The sequence below is a fragment of the Tupaia chinensis genome, unplaced genomic scaffold (genome assembly GCF_000334495.1).
Source record: "Tupaia chinensis unplaced genomic scaffold, TupChi_1.0 Scaffold143836_2, whole genome shotgun sequence".
Lineage (NCBI taxonomy): Eukaryota > Metazoa > Chordata > Mammalia > Scandentia > Tupaiidae > Tupaia > Tupaia belangeri.
The window spans coordinates 468,564-486,411 of NW_006203687.1; the positions used below are offsets into that span (position 1 = coordinate 468,564).

Sequence of the window (17,848 nt, forward strand, 5' to 3'; positions counted from 1 at the left end):
TTTCTCCCAAATCCTCAGGTCGTCTTCTCGCCCTGACCCCGGAAGTCTCTGCCCTGCCACGGGGGTCTTGCCACCACTTGGGACACAGTGACCGTTTGATAACATTGATAACGAACTATTCCTTAGGAAAAAAGAGGCTGCTCTGGCCAGATGCTAGCAATATTCCCCACCCACGGACGTCCCGAGGAGCACTCACCTTGTCGCTGTCCAGCGTGTTCTGAGACGTCCGGGAGGCGATAGAGATGGTGTCGGGCTGACTGCTGCCATCACCCTGGCTGTCCAGGTCCTCTCCGTCCCTGGGGGTACAAAGGCACCTTCAATTCCTGGTACTGAGCTGGTAAAGATCACTCCTCACTCAGCGGAGAAACAACACATTTGCTCAAAGAGGTGCACGCCAGTCTGAGCGACTGACCGCTCCCGCCATGACAGGCGTGGACTTTGAAACATCCGTGGACAAATACGGGTGGGAATTATTTTGGTATGAGATGCACAGTCTGTCTTGGAAGACACACTTCCCAAGTGCTGTCCGAAGACCTCACCTATGAATAACCAGGAGGCACTCTTGACGAAGCAGAGCTTCCTGTGAGGCACCATGCCAAGGGCCTAACACATCACCCCCACATTCCCACCCACTCAAAATATGACTGGCATGCTTATCGCCACTTCAGAAAGGAGAGAATGAAGATGCCCAGATGTGTTAGCACTTGTCCAGGTCACACGTGTGGTCCGCACACGCGCACAGGGGGCAGGACAGGGAAACTCGGGGCTCCGTCTCCTTCCCCCCCACGGAGGTTCCTGCCTTGTCAAAGCAATTTCGTCACCAAGAATGATGAGGTATACAAACAGGATTTTAAAGACACGCTCCCCACAATGTTTGAGAAATAATGATTTTGAAAACACTGTGGGACGCCGCCTTGCTCTCTCCTCGCCGGGTCGGCACGCCTGCAGACGCGGTGCACTCACCTCCTGCCCTTCTGCCTGGTGGCCGGGGCTGTCTTGGGGATGTGGATGGGCTCCTTCAGGGCCCCCTTCAGGTGGATCGTCCTCTCCTGGATCACCTCGCGGATGTGCTTTATCCAGTCCTGCTTGTTCTCTATGCTGGAAGCCTGTACAGGGGCGTGGGGGCACTTAGGGCAGGAGCAGCACCCCCGGGGGCTGCATCAGCCACGCCCAGGGCTCCTGCCTTCGGGGCTGTCTTGGGGATGTGGATGGGCTCCTTCAGGGCCCCCTTCAGGTGGATCGTCCTCTCCTGGATCACCTCGCGGATGTGCTTTATCCAGTCCTGCTTGTTCTCTATGCTGGAAGCCTGTACAGGGGCGTGGGGGCACTTAGGGCAGGAGCAGCACCCCCGGGGGCTGCATCAGCCACGCCCAGGGCTCCTGCCTTCCCGAGTTTCCCCCCCCGGGATCTGCATCAGCCACGCCCAGGGCTCCTGCCTTCCCGAGTTTCCGTTTTCACAATCACTTTCCAGCAGAGAAGCTACTACCTTCTATGTTTAATTTGCCACCCAGTAAATTACTCTAATTTTACATATTTTGTTCATCAAAACCATTTTCATTTTATAGCATATGTGTTATTCTGTATTTCTGACTGAAATCTTTCAAACAGCCCTGGGTGAACATGAGATATAGCCACCCCACAAAAAAACATGCCTGAGGCTATCTGGGCAAAGCCTGCACGGGCCAGGGGCTGGGGGAGCCTCCTGGACACTGAACTAACCCCACAACCACACCGCCTCGCCCACTCAGAACAGCAGGGGTTACGGCCACCTACCCAAAGCCAGGCCGAGTGCTTCTCACACTCACTCCCAGATTCCACGGAGTGGGGGGCTCTGTTATCTCCACTTTACAAAGGAGAGGGTGAGCTGTGGGCACGCTAAGAAATGCACCGAGGTCACAGGGTCACCACCCGCCAATGGCCGAAGGCGGACTTCCCTCAACGCCAGGGCAGATCTGGGTACGTGTTCATGAGAGCGACAGAGGGGATGCACTCCGCATCTGCCTCGTGAGCACACACGGCGTCACTTTTTCCAGATTATCTTTTCACTCTGTCCCAAAGGAGGTGTTACTTTTTCCCTTTTCATTTAGCATGTTCTGGGCCTTAGTAACAGTTTTCTAATTTCCTCATGGAACACGTCAACCTCCAATGATATAAGCGTAATTCTCTGTAAAATGAGTAAAGTACTTGTCAGTGGGCTTGCAGATGAGATCACAGAGGGAGGGACCCCAACATTGCTCACTGTGTACTTTGTTTTAGAAAATAGGAAATCAAAGTCCACGCTGAGAAAGGAAATTAAAATTAAATTAAAACCCTCTTTCTCTTTGAAATGTTTTAACTGGAAGGTAAGTCTTCCAAGATTTTTAGGGATAGTAACAGGGAAATAAGGGGAGCGGCCTCTTCCTCCCTCTCCCCAGACCGGATGCCAGTGTGGCAGTAAAACCAGTCTCTTCTGAGGCAAGAGGCAGACAGGGTGACCAGGGAGCAGGGGTCTGGGGGTGAAATAAGTGTCTGAAAACTGCAGACCTATTGGGATTTAAGAGCCTGAAACAAATATTTTGGAAGTTAAGCAAAAAATAACTAAGGAAAAAACATTAGGCAGAATTTGGAAACGAGTGAGGAAATCCTTAAATGCCGTTCAGAAATAAAGCAAATTCTCATGCAGACCGATCACTACCTTGACGGAGAGGACTTCTCCTAACCTTAAAGGATCACTAAACAAGGAAAATAGGTTCCAATTTTTCAGAAAGTGAGAAGAAGGAATAATTTGGTTCTTACTCTTGGTAGTCTCAATCTAAGTAAGGGTTTAAGAATAACATTCTCTTTTGCAGATTGTAAAAGGAAGACAGACCAAAATTTTGTTTGATGAGTACTGGACCGCCACCACCATGGCTGTGGCCATTATTAATATTACCTCCTCCACCATCATCACCATCACGACTACAGTCCCACCCATACCATCTTCATCCTCACCATGTTCACACCCTCACCACCAGCCACACAATCCTGCACCGCCACCATCTACAGCATGGCCACCACCTACATCAGCACCCCACCCTTTATGTACGCACTACGTCTCTATGCCCTCACCACACTATCTACACCACTGACATCCACAAAATGCACCCACCACCCCCATCCACATCATACACCGTCTATACCTTCACCTCCACTTCACCACTCTCACTGCCAGAACCACAGAACAATCTCTGACATTAGCGAAAACATCCTTCCCTTCAGTCCTTCCTGGGAAATCAGGAAAATATCCACACTTCCTTAGAAGACTTTCATCTGGTGAAGTCTCCAGACAGTCTTACTATTCAACTGTATAATGAGAATTTTGCTACGTCCTAAATAAAAATTATCTGGCTAAAGTATCTGGAACTACATAGAAGCACCTTTTGGCATCTGCCACTGAAGCTAATCTGAGCTAACAGTTTATATAAAAGCTGGAAGTTTTAAGCTCTCAAATATACTTTAAAAATCTTAAGACTAAAAAAAAAGCCAGTTATCTGCAACTTGGCTATTGGTGCAATTTATAATTTATAGGCCTTTATGGCTGCACTAACAAGAATGAATTGGATTAGTATCATATATTCGATGCAAAACAGCCTATCATTTACATGAGGATTAAGACTTTAAAGACACAACAGTTTCCAAAAAGAGTGAGGTACAGATGGATGACTTAGAGTTGGTGGAAATACCACGAAGAGATAAAAAGGTATGCAGAGACAAAATAGCTGACAGGCAAGTTCACACACCAGAGTCCCATTACGCTCTCGGCTCAGCTCCCAATGTTCTACAAATCTTCAGCTACATCTGCCCCCAAACATCCCAAGGTCACTTATGGTCTTTCCAGACAGCTCAAAGAGACAGCTCCATGTGCATTAAGCACAGAAGGACGGAAGTACCGAAGACAGCCCTGGCGCTCTGAGCCATTCCTAGGAGAGGCTGGTAAAATCGAAAGAGAGCTCAAACACGCAGACATATCTTCCTGTCTCAGAAGTGAAATGCTCCCAAATATCTTCAGTGTTTCTGAATTTCAAATCATGACAGTATCAAACCCTGTCACTGATAATATATCCTTTTTCCTCTGCCCAAACCAGAAAGTCAAAGATGTGAGGACTTCATAAAGAACCTTGTTAAGCTTCAACTTCCTGTCTAAACCCAAAAAGATGTTCCAGGTGCCTTGTTCTCTCAGAAAACTCCACATTGAGTGAGCGATGGGAGGTGTTGGTCAGTATCTCGACCAATACCTCAACCTTCACCTCGTACAGAGTCAGCTAATTCTTTCCCAGACGGGAAGACATTTTAAAAGTTCCTCTCTACTTGGTCTTTTAGAAGGCAAATGGACTTTCTGGTCTCTTTGGTCTCAGCTGCAGCAGCGAGGTGAAGAAGGGAAGGTCACCGTTTGGACAGCGTGGAACTAAGACACACACATAATGCCACTGTAGTGGTTGTAAGGTCTGCCACCTTCAGAAGTTGACCTGTGGCAAACGTGGCTACCCTGCCAAGTGCAAGAGTGAGTATAAACGAAGAGCCAAGATTAAAAGACGAAATACCACTGGGACTGGTGGAGTGACGCACCTAAAAACTGTCTACTGCAGATTCTGGCATGGATTCCGTGAAGGAACAACACCCAGACCCAAGGGGGTAGGTGTTGCAGCATCTAGTTCATCTTAAGGATTTTTAAGATTAATTAGGCAATAAATTGTTCAGGTTAAAAAATAAAAAAACAAATAAAACAAAGAAAAGAAGGTAAGTGCAAGTTTAGATCAAGTTATTTCACTGCCAAAATACCAGAATGAAAGTATTTCGCTAATTTTTATGTGGCAGTCACCAATCCCAACAAAACACCAAAAAGACAAATAAAACAACATGAAAATCAATATGCCCCAACAACAGGGGGGAAAGCGCGCCCAGTCATGGTAAGAGTGTCACTGCACACCGCCCGGCTTCAGGTCAACATACCTTAAGGACAATCTTGTTGTCTGAAGTTGGCGTCCTCCCTACCCACAGTGCAAATTTGCAAGGATCTCCTTCCACGTGCTCTGTGACACCCAGTTCTGAGGTCTGGATAGAGAGACAAGTAATTAGGTGACAAAGGTAGAAGAGACTCACACTCATGCTGGGTGACAAGAGCGTGGTGCTTTTGGGTCATTAAGTAACCTCTCTGGGAGATCTAACACAGGTCAATGAGCAAATGTCCAGAGGAAGAAACAAAAAGATCTGAAATTCCTACTATTTGGGAAATCAAGAGTGAACAATTTTCAATCTTGTAAACAATGTAACGAGTCTATTTTAGTTCCAAAGGAGGCCCTATGGTGAGTTTTTAACATTAACGAAGCAGCCCAGAAGGCAAACACGTGAACGTCTATTAACGGCATTACATCTTAGTACTCCCCCCATAATTTTAAGGCTGAGGGACAAAACTCCTCTCTGTAGGCGATGCAGAATTTGCAAGAGTGCAGGTGAGGCGGACATCCTCAGCCCCTCCCCCGCAATCAGGTTCACCCCTAATGCATTCCTCCTGGCAGCAAAGGAAGTGATTCATAACCCAGAGCTCCAGAGGTGGCCTCGGAGGGAATCTTAACTTTTAACAGATAAATTAAGTGAAGATGTATCATCTTCTAAAACAGACCAGCCTGGTCCCCGTGGGCAGATTAAAGCCAGCTAGTGAAATTACTAGCCAGCGATGCTGCATTTTCTTCCTTCAGTCAGAATGTGACCTAAAATGATGTAAGGCGAGCTGTGATCCAAAAGACAATCTCAGACGGGAGGCAAGCCAAAGACCGGGGAAACAACTAGTTTGAACTTGCAAATTCCAGACTGTCATTAAGATGGTTTCTATACTTCAGGGTATTTTGTTACTTTGGGAGTTTCGCTCAATATGTGGATAACTTAGAATGCCTAATGTATAAGTTGTCCAAATTCCAAACATTTCTCAGTGTTTATAAGAGACCTGTCTTTTAAATAAAGCCGATTTGATGACATCTTGTAGTCTTTTTTGGATAGTGATTTCTCCTTAGTCTCACTTGCCCCCCTCTCTGCCTGACCCCGCCCAGCAATTCTGCACTGATGGGGCGCTGAGACAGCCACCACGGGAAGCTGGGTACCGTGTGCCTGGAAGACCACGCAGGACTGAGGCTGTAACGCGGCCGGTGGGGCTGGCTGGAGTAACGAAATGTCCCCAGGCATGTTTCCCTGGCCAGGAGGGACACTGACGGGCTAAGTAAGAAGTCGACGCAGCACTGGCACTGCCACACACTCACAGGCGGCTGTGTCTACGTGGGTGGGACTGTGGAGTTCCGAACTTCATTTTTGTTTACAGATATTTTAAATGACATTTTGCTGCTAAAAGAACCATAAATCTTTCTGTGCACTTATTTTTCATAAATTAATTTTAATAGGAAAAAAGCCAAATCTCATTATTATTATTTTTTAAAAGAGATTTTTGTTATTGGGCGCATGTGCTGGCCAGGCAGACAGAAAGACAGAGGGACAGGAAGCGAGTAATCGCCCACAGGGGGGATGGCCACGCTGCAATCCCTTATCTTCCATGCTCCTCTCGGGATTCTGGGCATGCATGCACATGTGCCTGATGTGAGTTTTAAGCCACCAGGTCCAGCAGCTGAACCGTGGTCAACGACGTGGGAATCCAGCAATGTAACCAATACACCATCTGCTGGTCTCATCGTTAAGAATCTACAGTGACGGGGCTGGCAGGTGGTGTGGTCGTTAAAGGTGCTGGACTCCTACATGGCCGACCATGGTTGGAGTCCTAGACCTGATGGCTTGCTTTCTCACCACCCCCACACCTTGCTCTGTCTCTCTCTGCTCAAATGGAAATAAAGCTAAATAAGATAGTTCTTAAAAAAAAAATCTACGATGGGCCATCTACAAAGGCTCCTTCAAAATATTCCAACAGGGGTGACTCCTAGCAAAGAGGTTAGTGCCATACAAGGGGAGCCGGATCCCACCCAGCGAACCCTGGTTTGAGTCCTGGCCCCAGCAGCTTGAAAAGACAAGTGGAGCCTGTGTGCACCTGTGCCCCAGACTCTCACAGGATGGAGAGATGGAGGAAAAGGACTGTGGTGTAATCATACTCCATCAGGAAGTTTTCTTTCTTTCCCTCTCTCTTGCAAGTACGTGCACCCCCTGGCAACTAAAGAAAATAAAAAGCTCTTACTATTTAAAAACTAAACAAAACAAAACCACTCCCAAGATATTCTAATGATTATGGATTAAAAAAAAAAGTCAGAATTCATGAATAAAATGTTTTCTTATCCTGTAGTTAGATGTTACGGGATTTAGACAGAACCAATGTCTTGTTTGTGAAACTCCAGAGCACCCTCTAGTGGGCTCAGGAGTGGCAGAGAGTCACCAATGAAGATGAAAATACCACAGTTCAGACTTTCTCACTTTCCTGGGTGGCTTGGGAGGGTGAGTGGAGGACAGCGAATAATTTTCCTCTACCTACAAAAAGCAAGTGATGGTGGTACCACTGGCTTTCAGGCTCTGAACAGCTATACTTACAAATAATTTGCTTTTGTAAAGGTACTTGCTTCTCCCACTGGAATCTTTCACTTCTTTACTAAACACTAAGGACATTTCAAAAAGGAAGAGATGCCGTTCTCGACCCTTTCGGATTAAGGTTTTTGGGTCCCACACTTGGAAGGATTCCTGCAGGATGAGTTCTCCCTGAGACTCAATGTTTTCATCGAACCCTACAACAGGAAAAAATAAAGGCACAATCAATTTAAAAGAAAAACAGAAACTGATGCACAAGAAAACATGACTACTTCCTCTATCAGGCCTTAGATGAGTTTCTCATCTGAGCACCTGACTCAGGACTCCCACGACTGGTCTGTCCTACTAATATAATTCTCCCTAAAATAGCATTTTGAAGTATTTTCTCTTGTTCAAAAAAAAGTTCAGTGTTCCTCCAGGCTTTATTCCTGAGTCCTAGCCCCTTCGATGGGCACTCACACTTCTTGAGATCTGGCATAACCCCCGCCTCTCTGCAGGCCTCACTCATGGCATTCCACCACACGGGCCTCCTCCTCCAGCCAGGACTCACGACTCAGCCCTGAACCCCACACAGGCCAGCCTAGGTCTTCTCTCTCTCTGCTTCCTCAGCCCCGTTCTGGTCGGCTCCTCAGAATCGTCCCGCCTGCCCTAACACTTGGCATGTGAAGGGGCACACATGGCCTCTGTGGGCCCTCCCTGCTGCTCCTGACCTGGACCTATGCAGCCGGAGCTCAGCACAGCAATGCCTGGGGCAGCGGCTGCTCATTCCCTCTCAACTCTCCCTCACTCCTTCTCTACAGCAGAAGCTCTTGCCAAGGTCATAAACATGCCTCCCTGGCCTCTTCATTAAGAGCAGTGAAGGGGAGCCTTCTAGCTGAGGGGCCTGCCTCTCTTCCTTCCCCACATCCTGCTGGATGGAACGTCACTGTGTCCTGAAACATCCTGGATTGAGCCAACAAGGACACTATCTAGGATGGAGAGAACCTGGCAGGAAGAGAGTCTCCGGTGAGGTCAAGAAGAGCTGCAGACCTGCCATACCAGCTCAGCATATGACATCAGAGGAGACTCAGTCTGGCTTGGCTTCTGGGTTCGGGTCTCTATCACACAAAAAGCACCTCATTGTTCCCGCTGAATGAGTTACAAGGCTAATTTCTTGTAACTAATTCTGTGTAACTTGGTAAGAGAAAATCTTGCAATATAGAAACAGTTTTCTTAAACAGACACAACCATGGGAACTGTACACTGCTGTAATGACTTTCAAACGTATTTGTCTAATTTTCTCTTCACCATGCGGCACAGCAAATGTCACTGCATCAGCAGGTAACTAGTTCCTAACGCGGCCAAGGCTCTAGAAAGTGATGCAAAGGGTGTGACGACGGGGGAGCAATGAGTTCTTCCACGTAGTTCATAGTTTGGGGCTCCGTCTACCCATCAACCACCCTTCTGTCTAACATGAAGTGCCGTTGCAGTTCAGAGCACGGTCCACACCAGGGACAAGAAGAGGCTCTCAACAAAACAGAAGCATTTTATGTGGCCCTTAAGAAAAGCAATGATGTCAAATCCTGAAAAAAAGAAATGTCGGTCACATCTAAACTCTTACCCACTAACTGAATGGAAAGGCATGAAGCCGAGACTTTCAGGGTTTGGAAACCCGCTTGCAAGCTGCACCTATACTCCGTGGAAACTGGCCGTGCCCGTGAGGGGAGGCGTTACCTTCCAGCATGCTGAGGTGCATGGCGTCGTTGGCTCGCTTGGGCACGCTGAGCATCACCTCCAGGCCGTCTTTAATCTCGCCCTTCCCTTCCTCGCAGCACGTGAGCAGTTCCTGCAGAAGAGCGGCAGGGAGTGGCTGCAGCCTGCGGGGACTCTGCCCACAAGGTCTGCGTGGCCACGAAGGGTCTACCAATACCCAGTTTCCAAGATCAAAGGCCTATGTCCTCACAGGAAATAAAAAACTGGGGCTAACGCTGTGGCCGAGCGGTAAAGGGAGCAGGATCCCTCATGGCTGACTCTGCAGTATGAATCTCAGCCCCGGAGACCTGAGAAACTTGCCAGGTGTGAGAGCCTGCCCAAAGGTCTGACGGGATGCAGGACTGGAGGAGAGGGGATTGCAGTGTGACCATGGCCCACTGAGGGGAGTTGCATCCCTCACCCTCTTCCTGTCTCTGGTGAGTGCTCATGCCCTCTGGCAACATTTTTTTAAAGGTCAAGAAAATAAATTATTAGGTCGTTGGGAAAGTCATGACATATTTTTCTATGCAAAAACACATCATGACCTTCCCGAAGGCCCAATATTTCCTCTTTATTCTATCTGCCCTGTTTGAATCAGGACATCAAAGTAAACCAGGTGTAGTCAAAGATTAAGATGCTATTAGTACGGTCTGCTAACTATCAAGCCCCAGAGATGATCAACAGCAGTATTTAATTAGTTTATCAGCACGTAATCAGCAACTGGTGAGAGCTGACGGTCCACCTGTTATGCTTGCCACACTGTCCCAGGGGGATTCCACACTGAGGTCATCACTGCCACCTTACCTCTAAACTGGGGCAGCAGAACCACACAGCGGCCCAGTCACGCTGCACGAGCACCTACAGCCAAGTGCACTTCCCGTGTGCCTGGCGTGTTCGGAAAAGCTCTACAGGTGGAAACACCCCTCGCTAGGGAGCCTGACGTGTGTAATTACATTTCAGAATGGTTTAGAAGAATGTCCGCTATGAAATGAATGCTGGTGGGAACAGTGTGTTCCCATTCTGGGGCACTCCAGTGTATTAATGATTATTGATCAGTAACAATAATGGCAGGGCTTTGTGGCCTGGTGCTCAGAAGAGGGACAGAGCACTGCATTTACTCTGGTCTCATCCGGAGGGTGTAGAGTAACTCGGTTACCTGACAAGTACCTCCTTCATGACTGTATGGTGTTTACCTATGGGTCTGAGCTGTGGGCAAATACTGCTTTTAAAATGCAGTGTACTAAGACTAACTCGGACCGGCAGAAATACCTCCTTACTGGGGAGCTCTGCATAGCTTACGTTCTTCTGAAGAACTACAGAGCAGAATAAAGTAAGACTTATAAATTAGACCTTTTTTTTTTTTTTTTTTTGAAGGTTTTTGCCATAGGGTGTGTGTGCTCATCAGAGACAGAGACGGGGAGAGTGAGAAGTCACCCTCCAGGGGATGGCCGCCCTGCAGTCCCTTCTCCTCCAGGTACCTCCTGGGATTGTGGACATCCACACATGGGCTCGGTGTGCTTTTCAAGCTGCAAGGCCCAGGACTGGTACTGTGGTTGGCCATGTGGGAGTCCAGTACCTTAACCTCCACACCACCTAGCCCTCAACCACGTATTAAAAATAAAATCCTCAAATCTCAAAGACACCAAAAAGCAAGTTGCCTCTAAGAATTAGAAAGCAAAAGGCAAATCTGAATATGAACGAACTAGCCTTCTGCCTTATTTCATTTTCACAGCAATGGCATATTTCTGCAGCGATGGTCATACGATTACTTAATGGGATTTTGATAGAAAAGAATTAGAAAGCCATCCCAGTCAGTAGTCCCATAATCGCTTTCATAAAAGAATGTAGTCACTCATTACTGTTTCCAGATATTTCCTAGTAAGGAAAAAGGGGATGGGTTTGGGCATTCCTAACTCCATCTTCTGAATTTCTCTGACATCTCGACGAATTACATCATGACCTACTAGGGTGCCCAGAACAGTGCCTGAACACAGGAGGATTTGTAAGACACTGCAACTGGGACGGACAGAGGTTTCCACATTCCGCCTTCTACTTTGTAAAATTCACCAGCTCAGGAAACGCTGTGGTAAACAGCAGGAGTCGCCATTTATTTCTAATTAGTCAAGAAAAACGTGCATCGACAATGTAAAATGCATTTTGTGACAACCCTTCTGGAATATTCTTACGATCAAGACCAACGGTTACCAGGGTTTTGTGAGGGAGGTGTAAATTATCACTCACGAACAAGAACAGGCAGAAAGGTCTGACTCACATACGTGTGATGTGTGTGAACGACATGCTCCCAAAGGAGGTGTGATAAATGTCTGGCAATCGCAGAGGGGGGGCTGCCTGAGGGGAGGGTCTTTGTGGACTCGATGGAAAACTTGGGCACGAGCCGGATCGGGGTTCAAAGCCGAGCCCAGATAACAGGCACCAGCAGTGATCCTGGCCCGTCCCACACCTGTGCTCCAGCTCTGCCGTGAGGTGCACACGTACAAAGCACAGGCTACAGGCTGCCTGCAGTCGCCGAGCCTTCGCTCGGAACTCAGGGCACTAACACGGCGGGAGGTGAACACCCTCTCAGTTGTATCTCATCTGAGGTTCGAGCTTGGGGCCAGTCAGTGCGGTTTCGGTGCACAGCCAAGGGACAGACTCTGACTTAGCTGCCGCAAGGAGAAGTTGTAATGGCAATGTATAGAAGGATAAAATGAATCTGCTAGGTGTGATTTCAAACCATTTAGGGTCATATACACACATAAGAAGAAAACGGCAAGACGGTGATGCCTAACTCATGAGGTCTTGGGGGCTGAAGATGCCGCGTACGTACTTTTAGAAGGAGCTGATACTTCGTTATTCGCTGAACCGGTTTAATCAGGTAGGAAGAGATGGAATTGGCCAATCCGTGTCGCTGCTGTATCTCCTGTGTTTATAGAAAAGCAACCAACAACCTTGTCACAGGGTTACCACGATGAAGAAATGGTAATGAGATCACGTTAGTTTTTTCAAATACCTGAACAAAGTACTTAAACTTCCTGAAATAACACAAGTGAAGTTCTCTTTTCCAAAAAGGGTGTTAGGTTATTAACAAAGACTTCTCTGCTTCCATAATTTTTCTGGGTCTAGGAGTGGGGTAGAGACCTGGGCCTGAGAGGAGACACACCTTACTGGTCAGCGGCACAGCGAACGGAGGATGTCCCCTCTGCCTTTCTTAATGGCACCGCTGACTCGCAATCACCTGCCAGCAGCTACACTCCTGGCCACCATGCAGGAGGTGCCCTGCCTGTCACCATCCCACACCCAGCACCGCAACAGAGCTCATAGTTAAACGAACACTTGACACGTGTCAAGGTTGCAGAGAGAATTAGGACTGAAGGTGAGCCGCGGTCTTGGAGAGAGGAGGTGAGAGCACAAAGCCCTTGGAGAAAACAGCCGTATGGCGAATACGAAGGCAGATAATTTACACAATATAGTTTATATAACGTCGCTGGCAGCCTGGCTTCCTGCATTCTCCAAGATACGAGTTAGAGCACAAGGGTTTTTAAAATCGCTTTGATTTCAAACGTCAAATGTGCCAGCTCTTCCCACAGCGCAGGTCTGAACTATTCTAACTGCACATGGGCCAGTGTTGGGTTTCATCTCCCAGCGCAGACTGAGGGTCAGTGGTACATCGAGAAGAGGAGGCAAGACCGGCTGGGAGCGGCTTCCTACGAACAAAGGCACTACGTACGGCGCCTGGACCCGAGCGTGACGACTGCTGGGGCGTCGGCAAAGTCAGGACGCAATTCTGCATAGTACATATCATGACTTTCCCGATGACCTAATAAAATAGGGCCACCGACAGGTAGGGTTTTACTTCAAAGACGGAAATTAAAGTTTATCCCCATATCCCGGTCTTTCAAGTGAGAGCTGAATATCGTACAAAAATTGTCCAAGGAAAAGTGGAAAGGCAAAAAACAAGTCCAATATCCTGACGGCCCTTTGCACTGAAATATACGCTACTATTCAGAATACCTCTCCCTTTAATCAAAGTGTATTTGGCACATGTCTGACTACATGACATTGTAAGGCTCCACCCTTTTGTATTAAATAACCTCCCTGTAACAGTTTTCAAAAAACAGGTGGCCTACACCTGTGTGTCCTCAACGAGAACACAGTTAGTGAGACTTCTGACTGACTGTAGTTTCATAGCGCTAATTTGGAAAATGTTACTTTTGAACATTCTTGACACTGTGAAATTAAGATTAAAAAAGATGAAAAGGATTCAAATTTATTTTTGCTTTATAGAGAAAAGTTGACTAGCTTATACTTTCATACACAATCTTACATGTACAAACATTAATGATTATATATAAAGAATGATATACATACACACAAACACATATGTATACAGTAAAATTCGCATTTCTTAGTTCTAAGGCTTCCAGAACTTGAGTAGGCTCTTTAAAAACAGAAGAAAGAAAATAGAAGACTCTCCCCGCATAACTACGATGGATAAAAAAACAAACGTCAAGTATTACACCATTACTCAGGTGAGTTATGAGAAGTGCTGCATTTTATATTATACTAAATGTAATTTAGGACATTTCAAAGCTTATTAAGAAGCTTTTAGTTAATTACTTACATCAAAGTAGGACCCTGCATGTTCTAGTATCAGCTGAGTAGAATCAGGCTTATTTTTGCAATATGTGACATACATCTGGAACTTGTCTGCCTATAAGCAAAAAAAAAAAAAAAAAAAAAAAGGAACATCTCATTCAAATTTCAACATGTCAAAGAATGATAAACTTTTATATAACAAGCTGTGTGGATTAAAAACAAATTGTTTATTTTATCTCTCTCATGAAAGAGAGAAGAAAAGAGATAGTCAGGAGTCCCCAAAGGGTCTTTATGCCACGATCCATCCCCAGCCCAGCCAGCCTGAGACATGGGCATGTGGGAACCAGGACCTTCTGCCCACATGGCCTGGCGTTACTCACAGGGCACCATGTTGCTGCAGCCAGTCTGGGTAAGAGAAATGTAGGTCTCGGCTAAAAGAAACTCAACTTGATGCCCACTGCTAAGACACTCTACTCCATAGGTAGAGACCAAAGGGGAGCCTGGTTCCATTCCTGCCCCAACCCAAAGGCCGGTGCAGTGGCGCAGCTGTGGTCCCGACTCAGGGGGGCCGAGGCAGGAGTGCTGCGAGCTTGAGCTGACCTGGGCAACACAGCAATATGCTGTCTAAAATGAGCCCGGTGTGATGGCGCAGTCTAAATTCCAGGTGGGAGGCCGAGCCATGAGGGCTGTGACAGTAAGACTTTATCTTCAAAGCAAGTGAGCAAAAATACCCACTAAAAAAAAAAATTTAAAAACGAAAGCCATCGAAATAAGAACTGCCCTGCTGAAGGCTCCCCTTGGTCAGTCAGGGCTAGTGCTTGTCCTGTCTTCCCACCCTGTCTACCACAGGCTGTCCACAGAACTGTCATCACATCCCTTGTCCACCTCCCCTCTGGACTGGGCAATGCCCAGGCAGCATGGGGCACTCATTCACTGGTAATCCGCAGGGACAGGCAGAGCCCTGACACATGGAAGGTTCTATTTCCAACCATCCCTGCTGCTAGTGAAAACCTCATCCCATGGCAACAACTCGTGGGAGAACCTAGTCCTTTGCGGTCAAGTCAATTTCTCTGCAAACGTGGCAGAGGATGGTGACTTAAAGGAAGGAGAGACATCCCTTCTAGTTTCCTTCAAGGCCACCAAATAATTGTGACAGAGTAAGTAGCTGAGGGTTCATTACCCAAGTGACGAAGCAATGTCCGACATCCTCCGGCAACTGTTCGTATTTTTCCAGCTCCTTCAGGAATATGCTGCAGAGAATAAAAGCATCATCGTGTTATGAAGGTGTTTCAAAACATTTTCCTAGTAAGACGTGCCAGAAATGAGAAAATCTGTGCCCTCTCGAGTTTAATAATGAACAAAACACGTAGCTCGTAACTAGGATAAGTTCCTCTAACCCAAACCAAGGTTAGAGTACGACTACACAGTTCAGACTGCAAACATTTTCTAACGCACACCTTAAGCTACCAGCTTCCGGGAAATGCTGGCGTGTGAAACTGAAGACGTCTGGTGACATAAGTGTTTTATGGAAAGAACCTACTGAACACCCTTGTGCCTTTGTGGGATGGGGAGCGGGGAAGTGCAGGACCCCCAGGCTCTAGCCCCAGTGTATCTTGCTGCAGGTTGGGGGGCTACACAGACTCTACTTAAAAACAAAGCTATTGCTTTATTTTTTTTTTTTTACGATCTGGACAATAAAACCAGACGCCTCTTGTGGCCAGTGGAAAGTGCACTTGCTTTTGGTCAGACACGATCTGATCCTTCCTCAGTCCTCACCCCGCACCATGAGAGAAGACCAAACTGCACTGGAGAAGGTACTGACGGCTCAGCTGGAGAAGGTGGGGCTCCTCTAGACCTGTCAGTCTTCCCTACTCTAGTTTCTGTAGAAAATGAATATAACAGAAAGTTCAGTCTGTTTGAAGTCTCTCTTGCATGTCAGTCTTTTTGGAGAAAGACCGAGAGGCTTCCTTCAAATTTCCGCAAGATCTGTTTGGTTCAGCTGGAAACGGTCCCTCTGCTTATGCAACCTCAGCACCGGGCCAGACCTCTGAGTCACCACGCCCAGAGACACAGCCACTCACTTGTTGTGGAACTCGTAGATCTCCTGCATGTTGCCGAAGATGATGAGCTCTTTGTTCACGATGCCCGGGGGGATCTCCTCCACACCGCTGGTCATCTCCCACAGGTAGGTCTGGCCAGGAGGGAGACAAGGCTGAGATGAAATCCACACCAAATTTCCGAGAAGCAACTACCCCCGCCATCTGGGAATACGCCCTCCGAGTCCGTGGGAGTGAAAGGAGGTCTGAAGGATAGAACCTTGCACAGAACCCAACTCTGATGCTTCCAAAGGAGCCCTGAGGCTGCTACAACCTGGAAAAGCGGCCCTGTCCTTCTCAGCTCTCACATCTCCCATGCTCCTCCCAGCCTCGCATTTCGGAATCAGCCGGCGCCCCCAGGACACCGAACACCCTGTGCGGGAGCTGGTTCCCGATTGGAATTAGTAGGCACATTTCTCTGAAGCTGCTGTAAAATTCTATACAAAGGGCACGCCGGCCCAGCCGTCATGTGATAAGCAGAATGAGAGGATTAAAGCTGCGAGAACAAGCCTCGAACTGCACAGAAGTGCACGCCCGGGCGCTGGCTGCTTGGACACACTCTGGATTTAAAAAACCGCCACCCCCACACTGACGACTCTAAGAGCCAGCGATAGGTGACCACAAAGAGCAAGGAGGCACTCCATCTGGACAGGCAGGCAGAGCGACTTGCTTACATCCATACACTCCCGGAGGTCTCGCACGTAAGCCTTTTCCGTCTGAATCAGCTCAGCCATGATGAACCTGGACAGTGAGACAGCAGGGTTAGTGCCGGCGGGACGGAGCCTGCTCCACCGTCTACTTTAGGGATTCCTGAAACAAGGAAGCTCCGAAAGCCCTGTCCTGCAGTAAGTCCAGGACAGACAGACTGCGCACGAGGAGGCAGCCACTAACTCAAAGGGAAAAAGGAGAAGCCACGTAACCTAGTTTACTGAGGTCCTTCTAACTCGGATGCTCGGGTGCACGATACTAGGGGCCAGGTAACAGTGGGGCTGGGAGCTGTCCTGTATGCTTACGGTGGCCCTGGTCTCCACCACTCGACACCAGCAGCCCTCCCCTCCCCCCACTGCATGACAACCAAAATGTACCCTTCTCACCGCCAAATGTTCTGGAGGACTAAGTAAGCCCCACTGAGACCCACTGGCTTAGAGCGAACTTCTATTTCTACAGGGTACAGGCTACCTGCAACTTCTAGACACCACTGTGTGCTCTTAATTTCCTCTCACTAGCATCGCTACCTGGTAATGCTGACCCAGCTGCCAACCTCGTAAGAGACTGAGACGCAGGGATAAAAATGAAGACACTGGGCCTGACCAGGCGAGGCAGGGGCAGGGGCACTGGGAAGCCTGTGCTACCACGCCCGGCCCACAGAGTCCTGGTGCCAGCTGAGCCCTGCTCCGGGGAAGCCTGTCAGTCCAAATGCTGCTTTTCTCACTGTCTTTCTCAAGGAAACCCCGGCTTACTCTTTCCTGCGGGCAGACTTCCGCTTCTCTTCGTTAAGTTCGTGAGCGGCATCCCGGAGTTTCACCTCTGACCCAGGAATGCTGGCAGGAATGATATCGAGCTGAAGGCTTTTGCTCTGTGAACGAGAGAGATGGTCGATGAGCAAAGTTAATTAAATCAGCAACGCGGGAATGGGAGGAAGGCTCGACTTATCCAGTCTGCACCAGGTCATTTACCGATTTATTGGAATCTGAAGATATCCCCAAAGCTTTCTCCAAAGAGGTCCTGTACTTCTCCATCCGCAGAGAGAAATCTCTGTACCTCTTGTCCACTGCAGTAACACATTTTTTTATCTCGGCTGCATGGGCATGCCCTTTTTCACAAAAGCCATCGGCCAGCTGTATCAATAGCTTCACTCTCTCTTTGGTTTGCTGCAAAAAAAAAAAAAAAAAAAAAAA

At 47.8% G+C, this 17,848-nt stretch overlaps 1 protein-coding gene across 1 annotated transcript in view; it reads right to left on the bottom strand.

Moving 5' to 3' along the window:
* Window positions 1–17,848, bottom strand: part of TRIO (trio Rho guanine nucleotide exchange factor) — a 298,566-nt gene that overhangs the window by 102,259 nt on the left and 178,459 nt on the right. Inside the window, exons 22-33 of the mRNA XM_027767024.1 lie at window positions 17,627–17,821; window positions 17,411–17,526; window positions 16,625–16,691; window positions 15,936–16,045; window positions 15,035–15,104; window positions 13,880–13,969; window positions 12,086–12,178; window positions 9,241–9,352; window positions 7,534–7,724; window positions 4,969–5,070; window positions 964–1,106; window positions 197–296 (exon numbers count right to left, since the gene is read on the bottom strand). Of these exons, the coding sequence (XP_027622825.1) occupies window positions 197–296; window positions 964–1,106; window positions 4,969–5,070; window positions 7,534–7,724; window positions 9,241–9,352; window positions 12,086–12,178; window positions 13,880–13,969; window positions 15,035–15,104; window positions 15,936–16,045; window positions 16,625–16,691; window positions 17,411–17,526; window positions 17,627–17,821 (1,389 nt within the window). The remainder of the gene's footprint in view (window positions 1–196; window positions 297–963; window positions 1,107–4,968; window positions 5,071–7,533; window positions 7,725–9,240; window positions 9,353–12,085; window positions 12,179–13,879; window positions 13,970–15,034; window positions 15,105–15,935; window positions 16,046–16,624; window positions 16,692–17,410; window positions 17,527–17,626; window positions 17,822–17,848) is intronic.